At 32.2% G+C, this 16,844-nt stretch overlaps 2 protein-coding genes across 2 annotated transcripts; one reads left to right on the forward strand and one right to left on the reverse strand.

Annotated features, from left to right (window-relative positions):
* Positions 1-52: 52 nt before the first annotated feature.
* On the forward strand, positions 53-2,256 carry LOC111028129 (protein yellow-like). The gene has a single exon (XM_022306668.1). The coding sequence runs from the start codon at positions 826-828 to the stop codon at positions 1,993-1,995; it is 1,170 nt and encodes a 389-aa protein (XP_022162360.1). The 5' UTR covers positions 53-825; the 3' UTR covers positions 1,996-2,256.
* A 7,737-nt stretch (positions 2,257-9,993) lies between these two features.
* On the reverse strand, positions 9,994-13,856 carry LOC111028141 (pre-rRNA processing protein FTSJ3). Its single transcript, XM_022306686.1, has 12 exons — positions 13,661-13,856; positions 13,284-13,583; positions 12,907-13,214; positions 12,688-12,834; positions 11,996-12,247; positions 11,633-11,919; positions 11,489-11,562; positions 11,269-11,420; positions 10,874-11,183; positions 10,609-10,811; positions 10,348-10,535; positions 9,994-10,285 (listed from the first exon to the last, which is right to left on the reverse strand). Exons 1-12 carry the CDS (start codon positions 13,725-13,727, stop codon positions 10,054-10,056), a joined length of 2,520 nt encoding a protein of 839 aa, XP_022162378.1. The 5' UTR covers positions 13,728-13,856; the 3' UTR covers positions 9,994-10,053.
* Between the last annotated feature and the right edge of the window lie 2,988 nt (positions 13,857-16,844).

The raw sequence follows: 16,844 nt of genomic DNA on the forward strand, positions 1-16,844 counted from the left end.
TTACGTATTATTAAATTATCAAAAAGTAAGAAAGTTAATTTTCTAACTAGTGGTTAAGATGAAGGTTGTAATTATTTCATCTTCATTATTGACCGGTACCAGGCCTTAATCAAATGTTCATGTTACACTCCTGGTGTTGTGCCATCCATTTATCTTTGATATCTTCAGTTTTTGAAATTGAACCGAAGATACTCGATATTTGAGTATTATATCCGGAATAGGATCAATGCAGTTTTAAGAGTGATCACTTTCACTGTGCAATGAATGGAACAAGTATTTTTGATAAGCATATACGGTTTCTATTCATCGCTTACCGTTCTAAGAATAATCTCTTTGAATAATTGGAATGAACTTTTCGCTATCACGAAGTTCAACTACAAAAAATCGTGCTTCGATCTAAATCTCATCATTTCATAATAACCCAAACACCGGGACCTTCTTAATTTATAAAATTTGACAGCTACCATAACGTTAGTTATTAATTATAATGAACCCATGTTAGAACTAAGAAATAGAAAGTTCATTATGAATATTACAAACTTTAATAACAGTTAATCGGTTTTATTATCATTGGTATCTAATATTTAGTAAAGATATAGGTAGGTATTCATTTAGCTGTACACGTTATTATTTAATATTACATACTTAAATAAGTTTATCAAACTATATCGTAAATGAATTAAATTTATGTCACACCGTAAACGTTAAAATTTAGATCTCTCGTTAGATCAATTCCAAAGTCCATTGTTTCCATAGCAACTTATCAATAATATAGTGGTATTAAATATCAAATTGTATTTAAATGACATTTGTCGTTCGACGTTTATGCTAAGTTCGAAGGCTTCAATTATGATTTTGATAGAAACGACGATCATATTGCTTGTTGAAATGTGGCTCGCGGTCGCCGAAAATTATGGCACGTTTCTGCTGTCCGGTTCCAACCTCGAGTGGCCGTCGGTGGCCGAGGAGAGCAGCGACATACTGTTCGGCCGGTACGAACCGCGCAAAATTCTCGTGCACGGGTTCCAGATGGACAACGAGCGCGCCTACGTGGCCATGCCAAGGTTCATGAAGACCGGCGTGCCATGGTCGCTCGGGGTGTTTCGGTTGGATGTGATGGACTTCGAACCGGACATCCGGCCGTATCCCGATTACAGTAATTACGGGTCGTGCAGCGCCGGTCGCACCTCAACGTGTATCGTCAACGTAGTCGACGTGTTCATAGAAAACGGCGTTCTGTGGGCGTTAGACACGGGCACCATCAACGTGCTGTGGAAGCCGTTGCGCCAGGGCCCGCCGCAGTTGATCAGCGTCAATCTGACCACGCACACTGTGATCGGATTCACTGACTTGTCGGCCATCACGTGGCCGAACAGCGTCCTCGAGTACGTGGTGGCGGTACGCACGTCGTGCGGACAGCTGAATGTGTACGTGTCGGACGTTGGCCGGCACAAGATCATCGTGTACGACGTGGACGCCGGCCGGTTGCACTCGATTCAGCTGCCCGAGACCATACCGGTGGACAGTCACCGACGCGCCGTTCTGCACCTTGTGCCCGTCGGCGTGGCCGGCCGTGGTTACGTGTACTTCACGTACCGACACAGCGGCTACATGTTCGCGCTGGATGCGTGGTCCCGCGAGAGCGTGACACACGGTGCTGTGTCCGAGGTTGGCGTCAAGCCGGTGGGCATGCACGTGCTAGGCTCGGACAGGGGCACCAACGTCTACTTTCGGACGGCTGGCGACGGTAACGGCAACGACGTATGGGCGTGGGACGTCAACCGGCCGCTGGAAGTGCGCAGCTTCGTCCTCGTCCACCGCAGCTACTTGTACTTGACACCGACCGCCGTAGTGGCCGGCTGGCGGAACGCGGTGTGGACGGTCGAGTCCAACTACTATGAGTACACCTCCGGCAACGTAGACTGCACCGGTCCCAGGAGTCTGTTGCGGCCCCTGAATGGCGGCGCGGCCGACGACACCAACGAGGTCTTGTAGATTTTACGATCTCGGCGATATTGATTTGTTGTCCCGACTCTACTTTGGGTCGATCGTAGCAATTTAGTTTTTTAAGTTTAATTTCATGTCATGGTCATGATGATCATTTTTTGCGTTCCCGAGTGGTGTGGAGAAATTCATCTTGTTTATTCGTTTATGATGTCGGTGTGGTAAAAAACAGAAACTCTCGACATCAAAGTTATAATATTATGCATCGTGAACTATCACTTTGAAATTTTAAAGTTCGATTATTTGATTCAATTTTCCTACTAAAATAAACTGTATTTATTACACATTGTTTTAAGTATTTGAAGTGACCAATAAGAACCCTACTCTCTGATACTTTATTTAATTTATTATGATTACATGTAACAATTTAGTTCACTAGTCAGGTACCTAATTTAGTAATGTCCAGTGACGAAAATCATATTTTTTCAGGGGGGGGGGGGAAATCTAGAAATTTACGAGCTGGAATCGTCTACAATTCCAAACATGTCTACTATTTTAGGGGTTAATTACAAAATATAAGTATGTATAATGTATAACTTCTACCGGCCTGTGATTATACGTACCACAAAAATATTCGGAAGTGTGGGCAAATGCCCCGCGCCGACTGCAGAGGATTTGCACCACTGCTAACATCCTCACCTAGCGGCTAGCATAATAGCACGTGTTTTATGCATAAGTTGAAACAATAAAATTCTTTAATTGAAATTGTTTTAAAAATATTGTATCAGAATTGCAGAACCCCTTATAATCGTTTCTGCGCTGTACTCTATTCGAGATTCTCCTTGCTTTGTTCAATCATCTTAATGGTTAGATTAGATACCAGATAGGTGATATTATTACACCTGACTTGGTCCCCATGGCTCTATATATTTACTATATTATAAATTAAATTCGATTAATAAATTATAATCTTAATAAATATCTAATACAACTATGCTACTCTCTAAACCTAACCTCTAAAAGTCGGAACCTATATTGTGTCTCTACTATTGAGAAAAAATCTAAAATAAAATCTTTTTTTGATTCCGGTTGAAGCATTTGAAAAAGGATTAGTTTAGATTACGTGACAACAAAATAAGTGTTCCGAGTTTTTGACGAATTAGTGAAAAACTGGTACCTGAAAATTATAAGCACACGGCGCTATAGCTAGGCTATTTATTTACACCACAGTTGTTTAATGTTTTGGTTTGTCATAGGTAAATACTAGATAGTAAATACATTGGTCATACCTCATGGCTCATACACACAAATATTAAAGCAAAAGTAAACCAAAATTTGTATACGTGTCAATAACGCTATGTGTAACTTACGTACACACCTTTTACATTGTACTATAGTATGCAATGTCCTAACTTAAAAAAATACAAGTAAAAAAAAACAGTAAACATTAACTATTGCCTATTGGTACGGAATTTGATTATTGAATCATTTGTATAAAAGTGCAACGAGATTACGTCTAGCTGGTACTGGTACCTACCTAGCTTATATAGCCCCCCCCCCTTGGTTAGCTGTTCAACCTCCCAAAATTAAATCCTATACACCATATACGTCACTGGCTAGTACCAGATGCAGTGGTGTACTTAGAAATTAGAATGTTTCAATGGGGGGGGGGGGGGCTTGAAAATAAATAATTACCTACTCAATTTTCTGAGTTGTCACAAGATTAAATTTGAAAATTAAAATGGGTGTTTGATGTTGATAATATTAATTTATTTAAAATCACATTATTGAACGAAACATCTAAAATATACAATGAGTCAATACCTTTTTTTCCCCCTTTCAAAGATCAGGAACGAGTGAGAACAACTGTTTATTACAATACGACCACCAGTTCCCGTATCGTTTATTCTGTTATTCACCAAAATATTATAAGTTATAGTAATTAGTAGTTATACATAGGTGGAGGCCTCTAGCCACCCAGAAAAGCTGGACTTCGGCCTACAGAATAACAAGAGTCTTACCCTACCCATCCACATTTTGCCCGTCTGTTGTGCTCTGCAGTCTCCTTCTGTCCGAGTATCGTCTCCACCATCCTGCCAAACGTTAGCCTCAATCCGCCTCCTCCTCGATTTATCATCTGGGAGAAGCTCTTGCTCAGGGCCATCAAATGGTATCAGAGACAGCCACAGACCGTAGTCGCCGACCAATGCACTGCTCCATCTCAAGCCTATCTTCCGTCCAGTACGGACAGTGGAACAGCTTACGTTCCACTGAGTTCTCCGGCTCCTCGCAGTGGTTGCAGCGGGGATTAGCCACCCTCTTACAATGCGTATCTAATTATCTGTGTTTATAATATATATTTACACGTCGATCAATACGCCAAAAAGTTATTGTGAATCACAAATTATAACGAAAACGCAGCAATACATGCTTGCTTTTGTTTATAAACTCAAAAATTATAGTACCTACCTATGTGAATCTATGAATCTTCATGTTTTTGTAACTTTGACTGATGGCTGGATAGCCAAATGACAAATCTGATTCAATCACAAATTTATCTACCATTATTTATTTTACTATATTACAAACAACATACGTTAAAAGCAGGTCATGCAATTATACAAAGTAGAATACAAAAGACATAAAATTTACTACCTTTATGATTTATCATCGTGGTAATTTGCACTGTCTTCACTACGTGGTGAAGTAATTAAAAAAAGAAGAACGATTATTTCATGCTGTATACTCATATGATTATATATTTTTCTTTCCATCAAATGTGGCCATCACCACATCATAAACGATTTATGTGAATTTTAAATAGTGTTCTAACTTTAAACACCAAACACTAAATACTATAACCATCGGGCCATAAAAATATTACGCCTACGAAAATTATACGCGCCAGGGACCAATCCCCGTATTTACCCTACTAATTCCGCCTTTGTAATAGGGGGTGCTGCTGTTGTATATTAATTAATATTTTGTGAAATAATATAAAATTATTCTTGGTGTTGTTGCACTAAAAACGTATAATTATTTATTATTAAGTACATAATATATTTTAAGCATTCGTTTGAAGCATGCATACCTACTCGTGTGGTTTTCATTATGCTTAATATATGACTAGGTAAGCAACCTAATTTATTTGTAATGTTTAATACACACGTTGCCTCAGGGCTTAGGTTACACAGCCTTACACTAAACCTATTCACAGATTGCAAACACATAGGTTAACCTACTTTAGGTATAGTATACATGTTTAGTCATCATTTAAAATGTAGTTAGCCTATGCAGGTATTTAAAATAGATAGTCATTAGCAGGGCTGTGAATTTAATGCATTTGCATGTTTTTTTTGCTACACTTTATAAAAAAATGGATTCGGCCAAATTTGTTTTGACTTATTTGTAGTTCAAATACCAAATTTTATTTTGCATATTTTTGCATATTTCATGGGTTAGGGCATATAAATGCATGTTTTAATAATTTTTTTGTTTAAATGCTTTTTTTCGTAATATTTACATTTTTTTGGTCAATCTTATAGTATAAACTATAATTTTTATAGTTTTATCGAAATTATTCTATTGTTACAAACAGTACTCAACAAAAACAAAGGGTTTCAAATTACGTGTAATATTTCAAAAATATTAACTGGTGAAAAAAATGACGTAGATTTAGATAGGTATACCAGAAGATTTAACCAGTAGCGACACGACGTATTTCAAGTTTGCCCCAATAACTTCGTCAGCCGTAGAACGCTACTTTTCTTTATATAAAACTTTGTTGGACCAAATAGAAGGTCTTTCAAGTTCGAAAACCTGAAGAAATCATTGGTTGTTCAATGCAATAACTACTTTAAAGGTAAAATATATAATTTTAATTATATTTAATTATAATACTTACATAATTTATATTTCTTTTATAGATCTTGCACACGACGAAGACCAAGACTAGTTAAGATCAATAACTCATATATTTATACCAAGAAGTAAAAATACCAATATTTAAACTAAAATTAATAAAAAAAATTATACTAATGAAAAAAAAATAAAAATAAAAGTTTAATTTTTGTAGTTTTTTATTTTGCATATTTTAAGAATTTTCATAGCATATTTTGTCAGATTTTAGTGCATATTTTATAGTTTTTAAGTGCATTAAATTCACAGCCCATGTCATTAGTCATTACACATATATACTCATGCATATTAAGTACCTACTTATGTACCATATTAGGTATACATACATTAAAGCTTCCATGCTATGGCAGTAATCCATGTGTAATAACAAAAAGCGTAATAAGAAGTTTAATAAGTTAAATAAAAAGCATTGTTCAGTTCATTCAAAATGTCAGCACTTTTTTTTATATGTAAGTAGGTACCTAATAGGTATCATTCATCACACCACAAGAGGAACTAGGTACTTAGGTAGTAGGTACTACCTAGGTGGGAACATTTGTTTAAATAAGAAAATCATTTAATTATAAGTGATCAATAAATGTGTTAATAAGATTGTTAGGTAGGTAGGAATAACTTATGATTAATTAGAGCATAATTCATTTTGTTTCCGGGTTATCAAGTAGGTACCTCCCTAGTTTTTTCAAAATTTTTTTTTGAACCTAGTTGGTACTTATCTTCTTATTATCTTATACACCTTTTTTTTTCTTTAAACTTTGCCGGTATTGCTTCAGGTTACCTATTCAGTATTTATTACTATTTTGTTACCCCATAAGTAAAGACCGGATTTATATGCATTTAAAATGTTAAAATATGCATGCAAATATGCACTTAAAAAGTTCTGAATATGCACTTAAAAATCATAAAACATGCAAAATAATTTTTGATTATTACAGCTTTTTATTTATGGTAAAATTATAAAATCAAAACATTTATGACGAAAATATGCACTTAAATATCACAAAACATGCAAAATAAATTTTTATTACCTATTACAGCTTTTCATTTATGGAAAATTTATAAAATCAAAACATTTATGATGAAAAAAAAATAATAAACTACAATATTATATACAATATATTTTATGAATTTATGATTGTGATAAAAAATATATAATTTATTTGTTATTGGAAAAACAATAAGTAACAATAATATGTTCCATATTGATCTCAGTTAAATTATGACGGCGATTTGTGACAATATGTTTGTATGCAGAAAAACTTCGTTCCACATCAACACTTGTTATGGGTGCATATTTAAAACTTGACAACATTTCCGGGGAAAAGTGTTTGATAGAAGAACTTAAGTCAACATTCTCACCTTGGTGTATTTTAGAAATTTCTTTTAAAATTAGCAGGCCTTTGTTTTTTTTAATAATGTCGGAACATTTTTTTTTAATTAATACGCTATTTTCATTTTCTGAAAGATTATTGATAGCATTTGTAACTTGTTCAAATATTTCTAAAGCATTTATGAGTAGCAAACCTGAAGTCTCAAGCTTTTTAATACTTTCAACAATAACCGAAAAATTTGTTTTAATATAAGTTAAATCGTTAATTATATTTGATTTAGTTAGAATTTGCTTACAGTTTTTAATGCTTTTTACATCGTCTTCTGGTAGGCTTTGTATAACATTTTTAAAATTTTCGAAATTATCTGCATAAAATATTGCTGATTCTAACCAAGCACCCCATCGTGTTATTATAGGTTGGGGCGGTAATGGTTTATTAGGTAGCATTTCATGATATAATTGAATTCTATAAGGAGCTTTCAAAAAAATCTTTTTTCCGTTGTTAATTAAATCGTTTATTTCATGAAAAATATCCATAATATTTTCTGCAATCCGATGAATCCCGTGAGCAGCACAAGTCACATGAATAAGATTGGAATAAAATGGTTTTAAATTTTTGGCAGCCTTAACCATATATGGGGCTGCATCGGATAACATCAACAAAACTTTTTCGTCATTACCTCCCTCTGGCCATTTTGGCATGATATTATTGGCATTATTCTATATTCTGACATTATTGGCATTGTAATTTAAAAACACAAACAATGTTATATAAAATTAATATGTGTTTATTTAGAACTACGTTGACGTCGTTGACTATTGCCGAATGTACACTTCGAACTACAGTCGTTAGTCTGTCAGTCTGTGTTCTGTAGTATAAATAAACGATAGTCGATAACTTGATAATGTTAGATAAGATAAAACTATACGACGGGAAAATCAGTATACAATCTGCCTATTATATTTTTAAAAATATTTTCAATTTTTGTGTTTTGAACAAATTTGTGTATAATAATGGTACATACAGTTATAAAATTAAATAAAAATATTTAAATATATACGTAATATGCAAAAACATGCATTTTTATGGAAAATATGCACTTGTACCCAAAATATGCAAAAATATGCAAAATAAAAATTTGTAACATTATTTGTTTAACTATGATTGATGAAAATCCATTTACTGCATGTAATAGCTTATAAAAATATGAATATGCATAATATGCTAAATCCGGTCTTTACCCATAAGGGATCTGTTTTTTTTTTAACCATCATTTAAGTAGATAAATAGTGTCATACAAAGTATGTATTTCTGATCAAATTAATAAGCACCTAGATAAATAATTAGGTAGGTATGTAAAAAAAATTGTAAATAAGTTAACCTATAAGAAGTTATTGTTGGTACCCCATAAGTTTTTATTAAATACTTTTAGTTTCTCTTATAGGTATCTTTACTATAGTGTACAGTTTGAAAATATCTACTTTATTTACAGTATTTTAGATTCTGAGCGCTCTGCTCTGTTCAGACTTCAGAGCGATGAATGTATTCATTTTACAGCGATATGTTTTTTGTTGATAATTAAAAAAAAAAAACCAGTTTCTTTAAAGAGTTTCAACTTCTCAAACTCCAGTAACCAAAAAAAAGTTGAATGAATTTAAGCCTTTGCTTTTTATGGGAGGAATCATTATTGTTTCATTAATTTATATAAGTAGTTAATGACAAACTATTGTTACAAAGACCACTGACTACATTTATGAAAATGTGTTATAATAAATGACAACTATTGGTCGGTAAAAGTAGAGACACATTTGTATGACATAATATGTGGTTTATTCAGATTTCAGGAACTAGCTTTATGGTAGGACCTGTCAAGGGACAGAGGTGTAATTTCAGTGAAAAAACAAGAAATTCCTAAACAGCTTCATATTTTATTAGTTAGTTTTATGATTATTGTTTATAGTGATAATACAATGAGAATTCCCCTCTTCAATAATAACTTTGCACTGGATAAATGTATTTTAAACTAATATAAAATAAGAACCAATAAACATAAACCATAAATGATGTAGATACTCAGGAAGCCCTTTACTCCTAAATTACACCTTTGGGTATTGCATACTTTTTACTGCCAATACATAGTCAAGAGACCCATCAATTTCTAGTTTTTTAATGTATTATGATTTATGAATTATCATTGTTATGTGACTATTATAATAACAAAGTATTAACAATTTTACAGCTTTAGCTTTTTAATTACTCTTGTGTATGTTCATAACTTTTATTTATTACATATTATGAGTATATAACTAATGAATGAACCGTCTTTGTTATTTGTTTAATTGTATGGTAAATATTCCATTTTTATTATTTATATTATATAAGTTATTTCATTATTTAATTAACATTTTGTCCTTGAAGGAGATTGTAATGTTTTGGGAAATTATATAAGTGTATATTTAAATATTTTTGAATTTTGTTTTCTAAATAAATACATATTTCCCTATGAACAAGACACCAGTAATACAAGTTTAATACATATTAGCGAACAAATTGTAGCACGAAATATACTAATTACCACTTGATATTATGAATGTCTGCCTTTTTTATAAGTTGAAAATCATTCATATGTATTATTTATCACAAATATGGATCTAGTAATTTACATAGTATTATATACTCATAATTACTTATTTTAAATACTAATAATAAAAATTTATAAATTTGGTACTATTATTAGGAATGAAAACACATACATATTTGTGAATAGATGGGAAAGTTAGTCTATTTAGAATAAATACAACAGTTAAAGTCACAGTGAAAATAATTGTAATATAATAAAACTAATTTTTTTTTATTACACATTTTATTTGTGACCCCTTCTTGTTTTGACCAACGGCTTAGCTCTAGCACCTTTTTTATTTGATTTCTTTTTATCCATACGCATTTTAGCACGCATATCTTTTTTCATTCTTGGGTCCACTACTTTGTATGGTCCTTTCACGCCAGCTGGACGTTTCGCTCTCTTGGCAGCTGTGTGTTTTTTGGATACAACATATTTAATTTCTTGCTTAGATTGTTTCAATTTTTTGTAAATCCTAAATGAAAAATGTTTTTTAAAATAAACTGTATCGCTGAAAAAAATCACAAAAACACTTACTGTCTGACTTGTCGAGCTTTTTCAGCTTCTGTAACATCAGAATTTTCCACAACACCTTCCAACTTCTTCTTTGCCTTTTCCATTTGACGTAGAGCACGCTTCTTCTTTCTAGCCTTAGCCTCACCAACTTTTTTAATAGGTCTTATATTTATATCTTCATGTCTTTTGCCAAATTCGTCCACCAGTTCCTAATATTTATGAATTGTATAAAATTAATAATATGTTTACTAAAAATGACAGATAACATTTTTTTAAATATACCTTAGGTACAGGCACATGTTTGCGCATGTGTTTTGCTTCATCATCTACAAACCAATCAGGCAGATCTTCATCATTGAATGCAAATCTATTCCAGGCACCATCAATAATGTCTCTTTTCATTTTTTTCGACGAAGCCATCATTGTACCCAAAGCAAGACCGTCATCATCCAACATTCTAGCATTCCTCTTCTTCTTTTTCTTACCTATTCATAAAGATTACATTTAGGTATGAATTTCAAATAAATAAAATTGTGCTTTTACTCACCAGCTGGTGTAAGCACAGGTTTATCATCCCATTCATTTATGGGTATTGCAGCACTATGATCTTCAGCTTCACTGATTTCAGATTCACTATCAGAGTCAGTAGTTTCATCATCATCAGCATCATCTTTCTGGTTCACTTTTATATTTTTTTTGGACTTTTGTAAACTAACTTTTTCGTTATCATCATCATCATCATCGTCATCATCTAAATTCTCTCTATACATTTTGCCACCTTTAGATTTAATTACAGCAGCCATTTTTTCTAACTCGTAATCTTCATCTTCTTCTCTTTCTACATCTTTAAACACATCCTATACAAAATTATAATTATTCAACCATTCGTAATTTCAATAATTCCATAACTATTAAATATAATATAATTATATAGTTATTTACTTTGTCAAACCAAAGTTCAGCTTTAGAAGTACGTTTGTCCTTAACATCTCGATAGTCAAGATCAGTTATCAGAGGATGGTTTTCGTTTGGATCAGCAAAAGTTACTTTTTTTTTAGGTAATGCTTTTGATGATAGGTTTTTATCTGTAAAACCTGTAAAACAAATAACATTTAAATGAATGCATTTTTTTTTTTATAAAAACAAACAACATTCAACATACCTAATCCTTCAGTATCACTATCGACTTCATCTGATGATTCTTGTTCTGATGCACTTTCATCTGAACGGTAAAACCTACACAAATAAATTAGATGATAAAACAAAATTAAAGGTTATAATTATAAATTTTTTTTTTCATTATTACATTCCAGATTTGTCAAGGTATGTATTGTTTGGATCATATTTCGCTTTTTTAGGCTTAATTTCAACATCAGAATCCTCAGAATCAATTATATCTGGTTCTTGATCAACTACAGTATCTAAAGCTTTTTTTGTTTTTATGTTAGACAGTTGAAATACACCAGTTTCGCGTTCTTCAGTTGGTCCCAAATCATTTTTATGTACCATTTTTAAATTCATTTTAGTTTGTAACTTTGTTCTTTCTTTGTTGGTCTTCTTCTTCTTGCGTTTTAATTCTCTTCTTTCCTCGTCCTACATAACAGCCATTGATTATTATAGAACTATTAATTAAAAATATTTAATTATGAAATGAATTAGATGTACACACCTGTAACTCTTTGATTTCTTTATCAACTTCATCCAATTCTCTTTCATCTTCTGAAAGTTCAACATCATTTTCCTTGTTTTCATCATCAGCTTCCAAAGGTTCAACCTTTTCTTCTTTATCTTGGAACACCTTCCACCAATTCATAATCGATCTTATATCTTTACGGCCTAAAACTTTAATATCTTTGCAACATTCTTTAATTTCATTTGTTGTACTAGGGTGGTTTGCTATAATTGGATCATCTAAAACAATCTAAGAAATAATAAACAAATTTATTAATTAAGTCACAAAAACTGCATTAGAACTACAGGCGCTATTTAAGGGACTAGTTCAAAAGAGCATCTTATCTAAGTTTTACTGTAAATCTCAATATAAGGAATAAAATACAATTTACAAGGAAATGAATTTTCAGCCAGTATGGCATGTACATTATAACATTGTCTAGAAATTCATTGGTCCAAATCGATGTACAATTATATCACTAGGATGAACTATGTTAATGATATGGAGCAAACATCCCTGGGTGTCTTTTTTTCAAATAGGTTTGAGCGAGCAAATTTATAGCAAGAGACTGACATGAGTGCTGATATTCATTAGCACTTTTTAAGTTGAAATATTATGATAGCAAAATATAAAACTTGAATAAAAATACTACTATACTGTACCTATATTAATAATTGTAAGTAACTTACTTCATATGCATCTTGTAATGCTATGGCTGGATTTTTAGATTGCATATAAGTAGAAACAGGTAATTGTTTAAATAGTATAGTCGCGTTATCAGGATAACCTTCAGCTTTTGGCTTCTTTTGAGTTTTGCTTTCAGAATCTAATCTTACCTAAAAACACACATATTTATAAATTAAATACACGACAAGTAGTTATTAACTTAAAAAATAAATATTATTTACTTGTGGATTAACTTCTAAATCTTTGAAAACATAGCTTGCATTAAAGAAACGCTCATCTAGTTTAGATGGCTTCAAATAATATTGGCAAACAACAAATATTTCAGCAGACTCGCTACGTGATGCTTGAGGTTTGGTAGCATGTACTTTTCTGAAAAGTTGTTTAAAAACCCACATGAGGGCATTATAATCTTTGGATCGGAAAACTTTAGTAATAAACCATCCTCCTTCTCTAAGATTATGACAACACAACTTTAATGCACTTAAGGTGAGACAAGATTGAGAATAAGCATCGTAAATCCAATTTTGACCTAAACAAATACAATTTAATGTATTTACAAACAAATATAAAATTTTAAAAATACAAAATGTATACTGACCAACATTGGGAGCTCCGTCATTCAGCACAACGTCCGCTTTGTAAGTTTGAAGTTCTTTGCTGAGAGCCGACTGACATTGTGGAGTTGTAATGTCTTCCGTTAAACATATACAACCAGGCACGGGCTTTATTGGATACAAATCGATACCAACGACGATGCTGGACACCGGCATATTCTGTTTGGCCACTTGCATCCATCCTCCCGGAGCAGCGCAAAGATCAATAAGAACGCGGGCTTTCTGCAGGAACTCAAACTTTCTGTTCAGCTGGAGTAATTTGAAAGCAGCACGAGATCTGAATCCTGTTTAAATGCCACACAGAGTTTAGAAACTATCGTCTTTACACACGACTTACTAAGTAGTACAAAATATCACTTACCGGTTTCCTTAGCTAAATGGTAGAACTTATCTTTACGCTGTTTTCCAATTTTACTCTTTTTACCCATCTTGATGTGTACGGGCACGGGATGCTATGAATTTGATACGATTTGTGACAAAGTCACTAATAATAATAGAAATTATATTATCCTCATTGCACCTATTTCAAATTTTGAATAAGTAATGTTTTTGAATAAATAAGAAGTATAGTGATATGTTATCTTGTTAGGTTATGTATACACGTGATACACGGCCAATGTGTGTTCGCTGATACCAAAGATGTTGTGAATAGATATTTCGCGGGTTTCCATGAGCATTTGAATAATTACAAATTCGAGGGTTCAGCTGCAGTGTAAGACAAATAGTGTAAATAAAAGCGAATAAACATCAATTGAATTTTGTTGATGCAAAAGGATTTAAGGATTCAGGTGATATTAATACATACATAATTATTATACAGTAAAGCCCGTCTTGTGCGGAATTGCACGGAACCAACAAAAATTTCCGTTTTAGGCAGGTTTCCATATAACTGAATAAAAAGGAAAATTCCATACTAAAGCGTTATAATATTCCTCACGATTAAGGTTGTAACATTTTCCGGTCAGTAATAAAAAGTGTATATGTATAAAAATAAATATGGTTTGACTATAATATAGTCTATAAAAACTATAGTAAGTGAAATTAATCATGATTAATAGTGACTGATTGATAGTGTTTAGCATTATTTTTACTATTATTATACTTACGGTGCACCTATCGAATTATACTTGTAAATATTACGAAATAAATAGTGAGTACTTATTGATGTACAATTTATGTTTGGTTGATATTGTTTTTAAGCTGCAGTGGAGTCGACGTTAATATCATATAAGACAATTTTCTTTCTATTTTTTCGATTCAAATTTCAAACACTGTAAAACGGGAATTATTAATTTGTATATAATATGTATTGGCAAATAATCATAACCCTGCATAATGAGAACGATGAAAATATAAGTACTTATCATAAAATATAGATGTTATGAAACACAATATTTTTAACAAAATACATATGTTTTTGTAGATATACGTTTTATATACAACTGAAGAGTTTCGGTTATTTTACACTTTAGTTTCTACTGTTATTGCTGTATAGAAAGGTTACAAATGTTAAAATAACTATATCGAGTTCGTCCATTCAGTTCTTATTATTATTATAAATTATTATAATATATATTAATGTAGTTGTGTCTTGACTGATTGTTTGCACGGGAATGGAACAGATTTGTTAATACAAAAAAAAATATTCAGGGTGTATACTTTGTGTATACTGCAGGTACACAAGACGGTACTCACAACTCGGCCTTGGAAGTTTCCACAAACACATTTCGGACAAACAACCAAGAAATAAAAACTCGACGTTTCGCAGGTTTATCGCTGTGCCAACTGCAGTATCCCACGTAGACTATCGCCGTAACACATTTTTACTACCCATGTTGCGAATATTATATTATTTTTGTATAAGAATTATATTATTTTATCTTGCTTACGAAAAAATTAACGATTTTATAATATTCACATAAAGTTGAATAAGCTGTTTTTTTCTGAAAATATTGACGTTGCAACATTTTACTTTCATTAATCTTCTGATTTTTAATACTTTTTTTAGTTTGGAGAACAATTAAGAATCATTTAATACCATAGTGGTATCAAACATGTGGAGCGAGCTAGTACGGATTTCAGTGTGGCTCGCAATTTTTCTCGAAACTAGAAAAAATATTAATAACCAGGAGATTAATAGAAATAAAATGTTGAAACTTCAATATTTTTAGAAAAATGAACTTTACAAAATTCCTATCCTCAATTTTTTTGAAAGTAATTAAAAAAATATATATTTTTTAAGCTTTTTTACTAAAACATTAAAATTAATTAAAACATGAAATATTTGTAGTTCTTGTCCCTGTGAGACTTATTAGAAACCCAGAACTATGATATTTCCATTGTATCAGGAGATATCGCAATGGGTAAATACTAAATCCTTGCGGGACACTATGTTTACCACCTCCCGTATCCAGTACCAGTAATGCTCAGTTGCACTTCTTCGACAACCAACCTGTTAGCCACTATACCGCAACAGCTGAATAAGAGCTTTCCATAATCCACAATGCTGTAGTAATTGTTTTTCAAGAATCTGAAACACCTTGTTCTAATTATTGTAGTTCAATGCTTTTAAAAGTTCATTGATTTATATTAAACTATTATGGCGTTATATGTTATCCGCGTATCGACTTTACGTATGAAACGTTCGTCGAAACCGTTTATTGTCCGCAAGCGGCAAGTCATAGGTTACAGCGAGACTGGGTGCCAATTAATAAACGATACCAATATTCGAATAAATTAATCACATATTTATTAAGAGTTAATGGCTGGTTGTATATAAATATATAATTATTAGTTGTGTACATAGAAAATGATTTATTAAATATCTGCACGGTATAAGAGTTTAAAAGAAAATCTAATTGTTTATAACCTGCAGTATTCACTTGAGCTTATATTATAAAATCTCTCACACAAGAATTTTAAAATTCTCTTAAGGGACCTGTTTATGTGACTGTCCTAATAGGGGGTAATGTTTAGGCAATATGCAATTTCTTTGCCACCTATGCACAATATTTCAACGGCACCGTCGAGCGTCGGCCGAAAATGAAAAACGTGATTTTTTGTTCAAAACTAGTTTTACAGGAAAAACTCAAGTGCATCATAAAGTGTCTGATTTAATACATTTTTTTCGTTAGAAACAAGAAAATATTGTCTTCAGGGCCCATTGGATTTAGATTTTTAATTTCGTCGCTTAAAACAATCATAATAAAAATCACCAAAGCTTGTGAAAATAGGTCATATTTAAAATTGTATTATATGGTTTAGAAATATAATTTTGAAAATCTTAAGTGTAAGTCTGATGCACCCTGTAAGAAGTGTTTCTCTTTCTAAACAAAAAATTTCGTAATCGGATCACTTTACTGCGAGGCTTGAGTTTTTCCTGTATAAGATATGTTTTTTGAGCGAAAAATTAGATTACTTGCAGGCCCCTTATGTCTTTTAAATTAGTGGTCATGTTTTACATTTGGGGTTTAAAATAGTCTAATAACCACTGGCCCTCCTAAAAAAAATTACCAAAAAGTGTCCACCTATGGTAACTGTGTATA

This window comes from Myzus persicae, unplaced genomic scaffold (assembly GCF_001856785.1).
Source record: "Myzus persicae strain clone G006 unplaced genomic scaffold, MPER_G0061.0, whole genome shotgun sequence".
In the NCBI taxonomy this organism is placed as follows: Eukaryota; Metazoa; Arthropoda; class Insecta; order Hemiptera; family Aphididae; genus Myzus; species Myzus persicae.

Coding starts and splice junctions, on each gene's coding strand:
- LOC111028129 (XM_022306668.1), top strand. CDS start 826: ATGCTAAGTTCGAAGGCTTCAATTATGATTTTGATAGAAACGACGATC.
- LOC111028141 (XM_022306686.1), bottom strand. CDS start 13,727: ATGGGTAAAAAGAGTAAAATTGGAAAACAGCGTAAAGATAAGTTCTAC. Junction 11,920..11,995: donor AAGAAATCAAAGAGTTACAG/GTGTGTACATCT, acceptor GCTGTTATGTAG/GACGAGGAAAGAAGAGAATT. Junction 10,536..10,608: donor AACATGTGCCTGTACCTAAG/GTATATTTAAAA, acceptor CATAAATATTAG/GAACTGGTGGACGAATTTGG.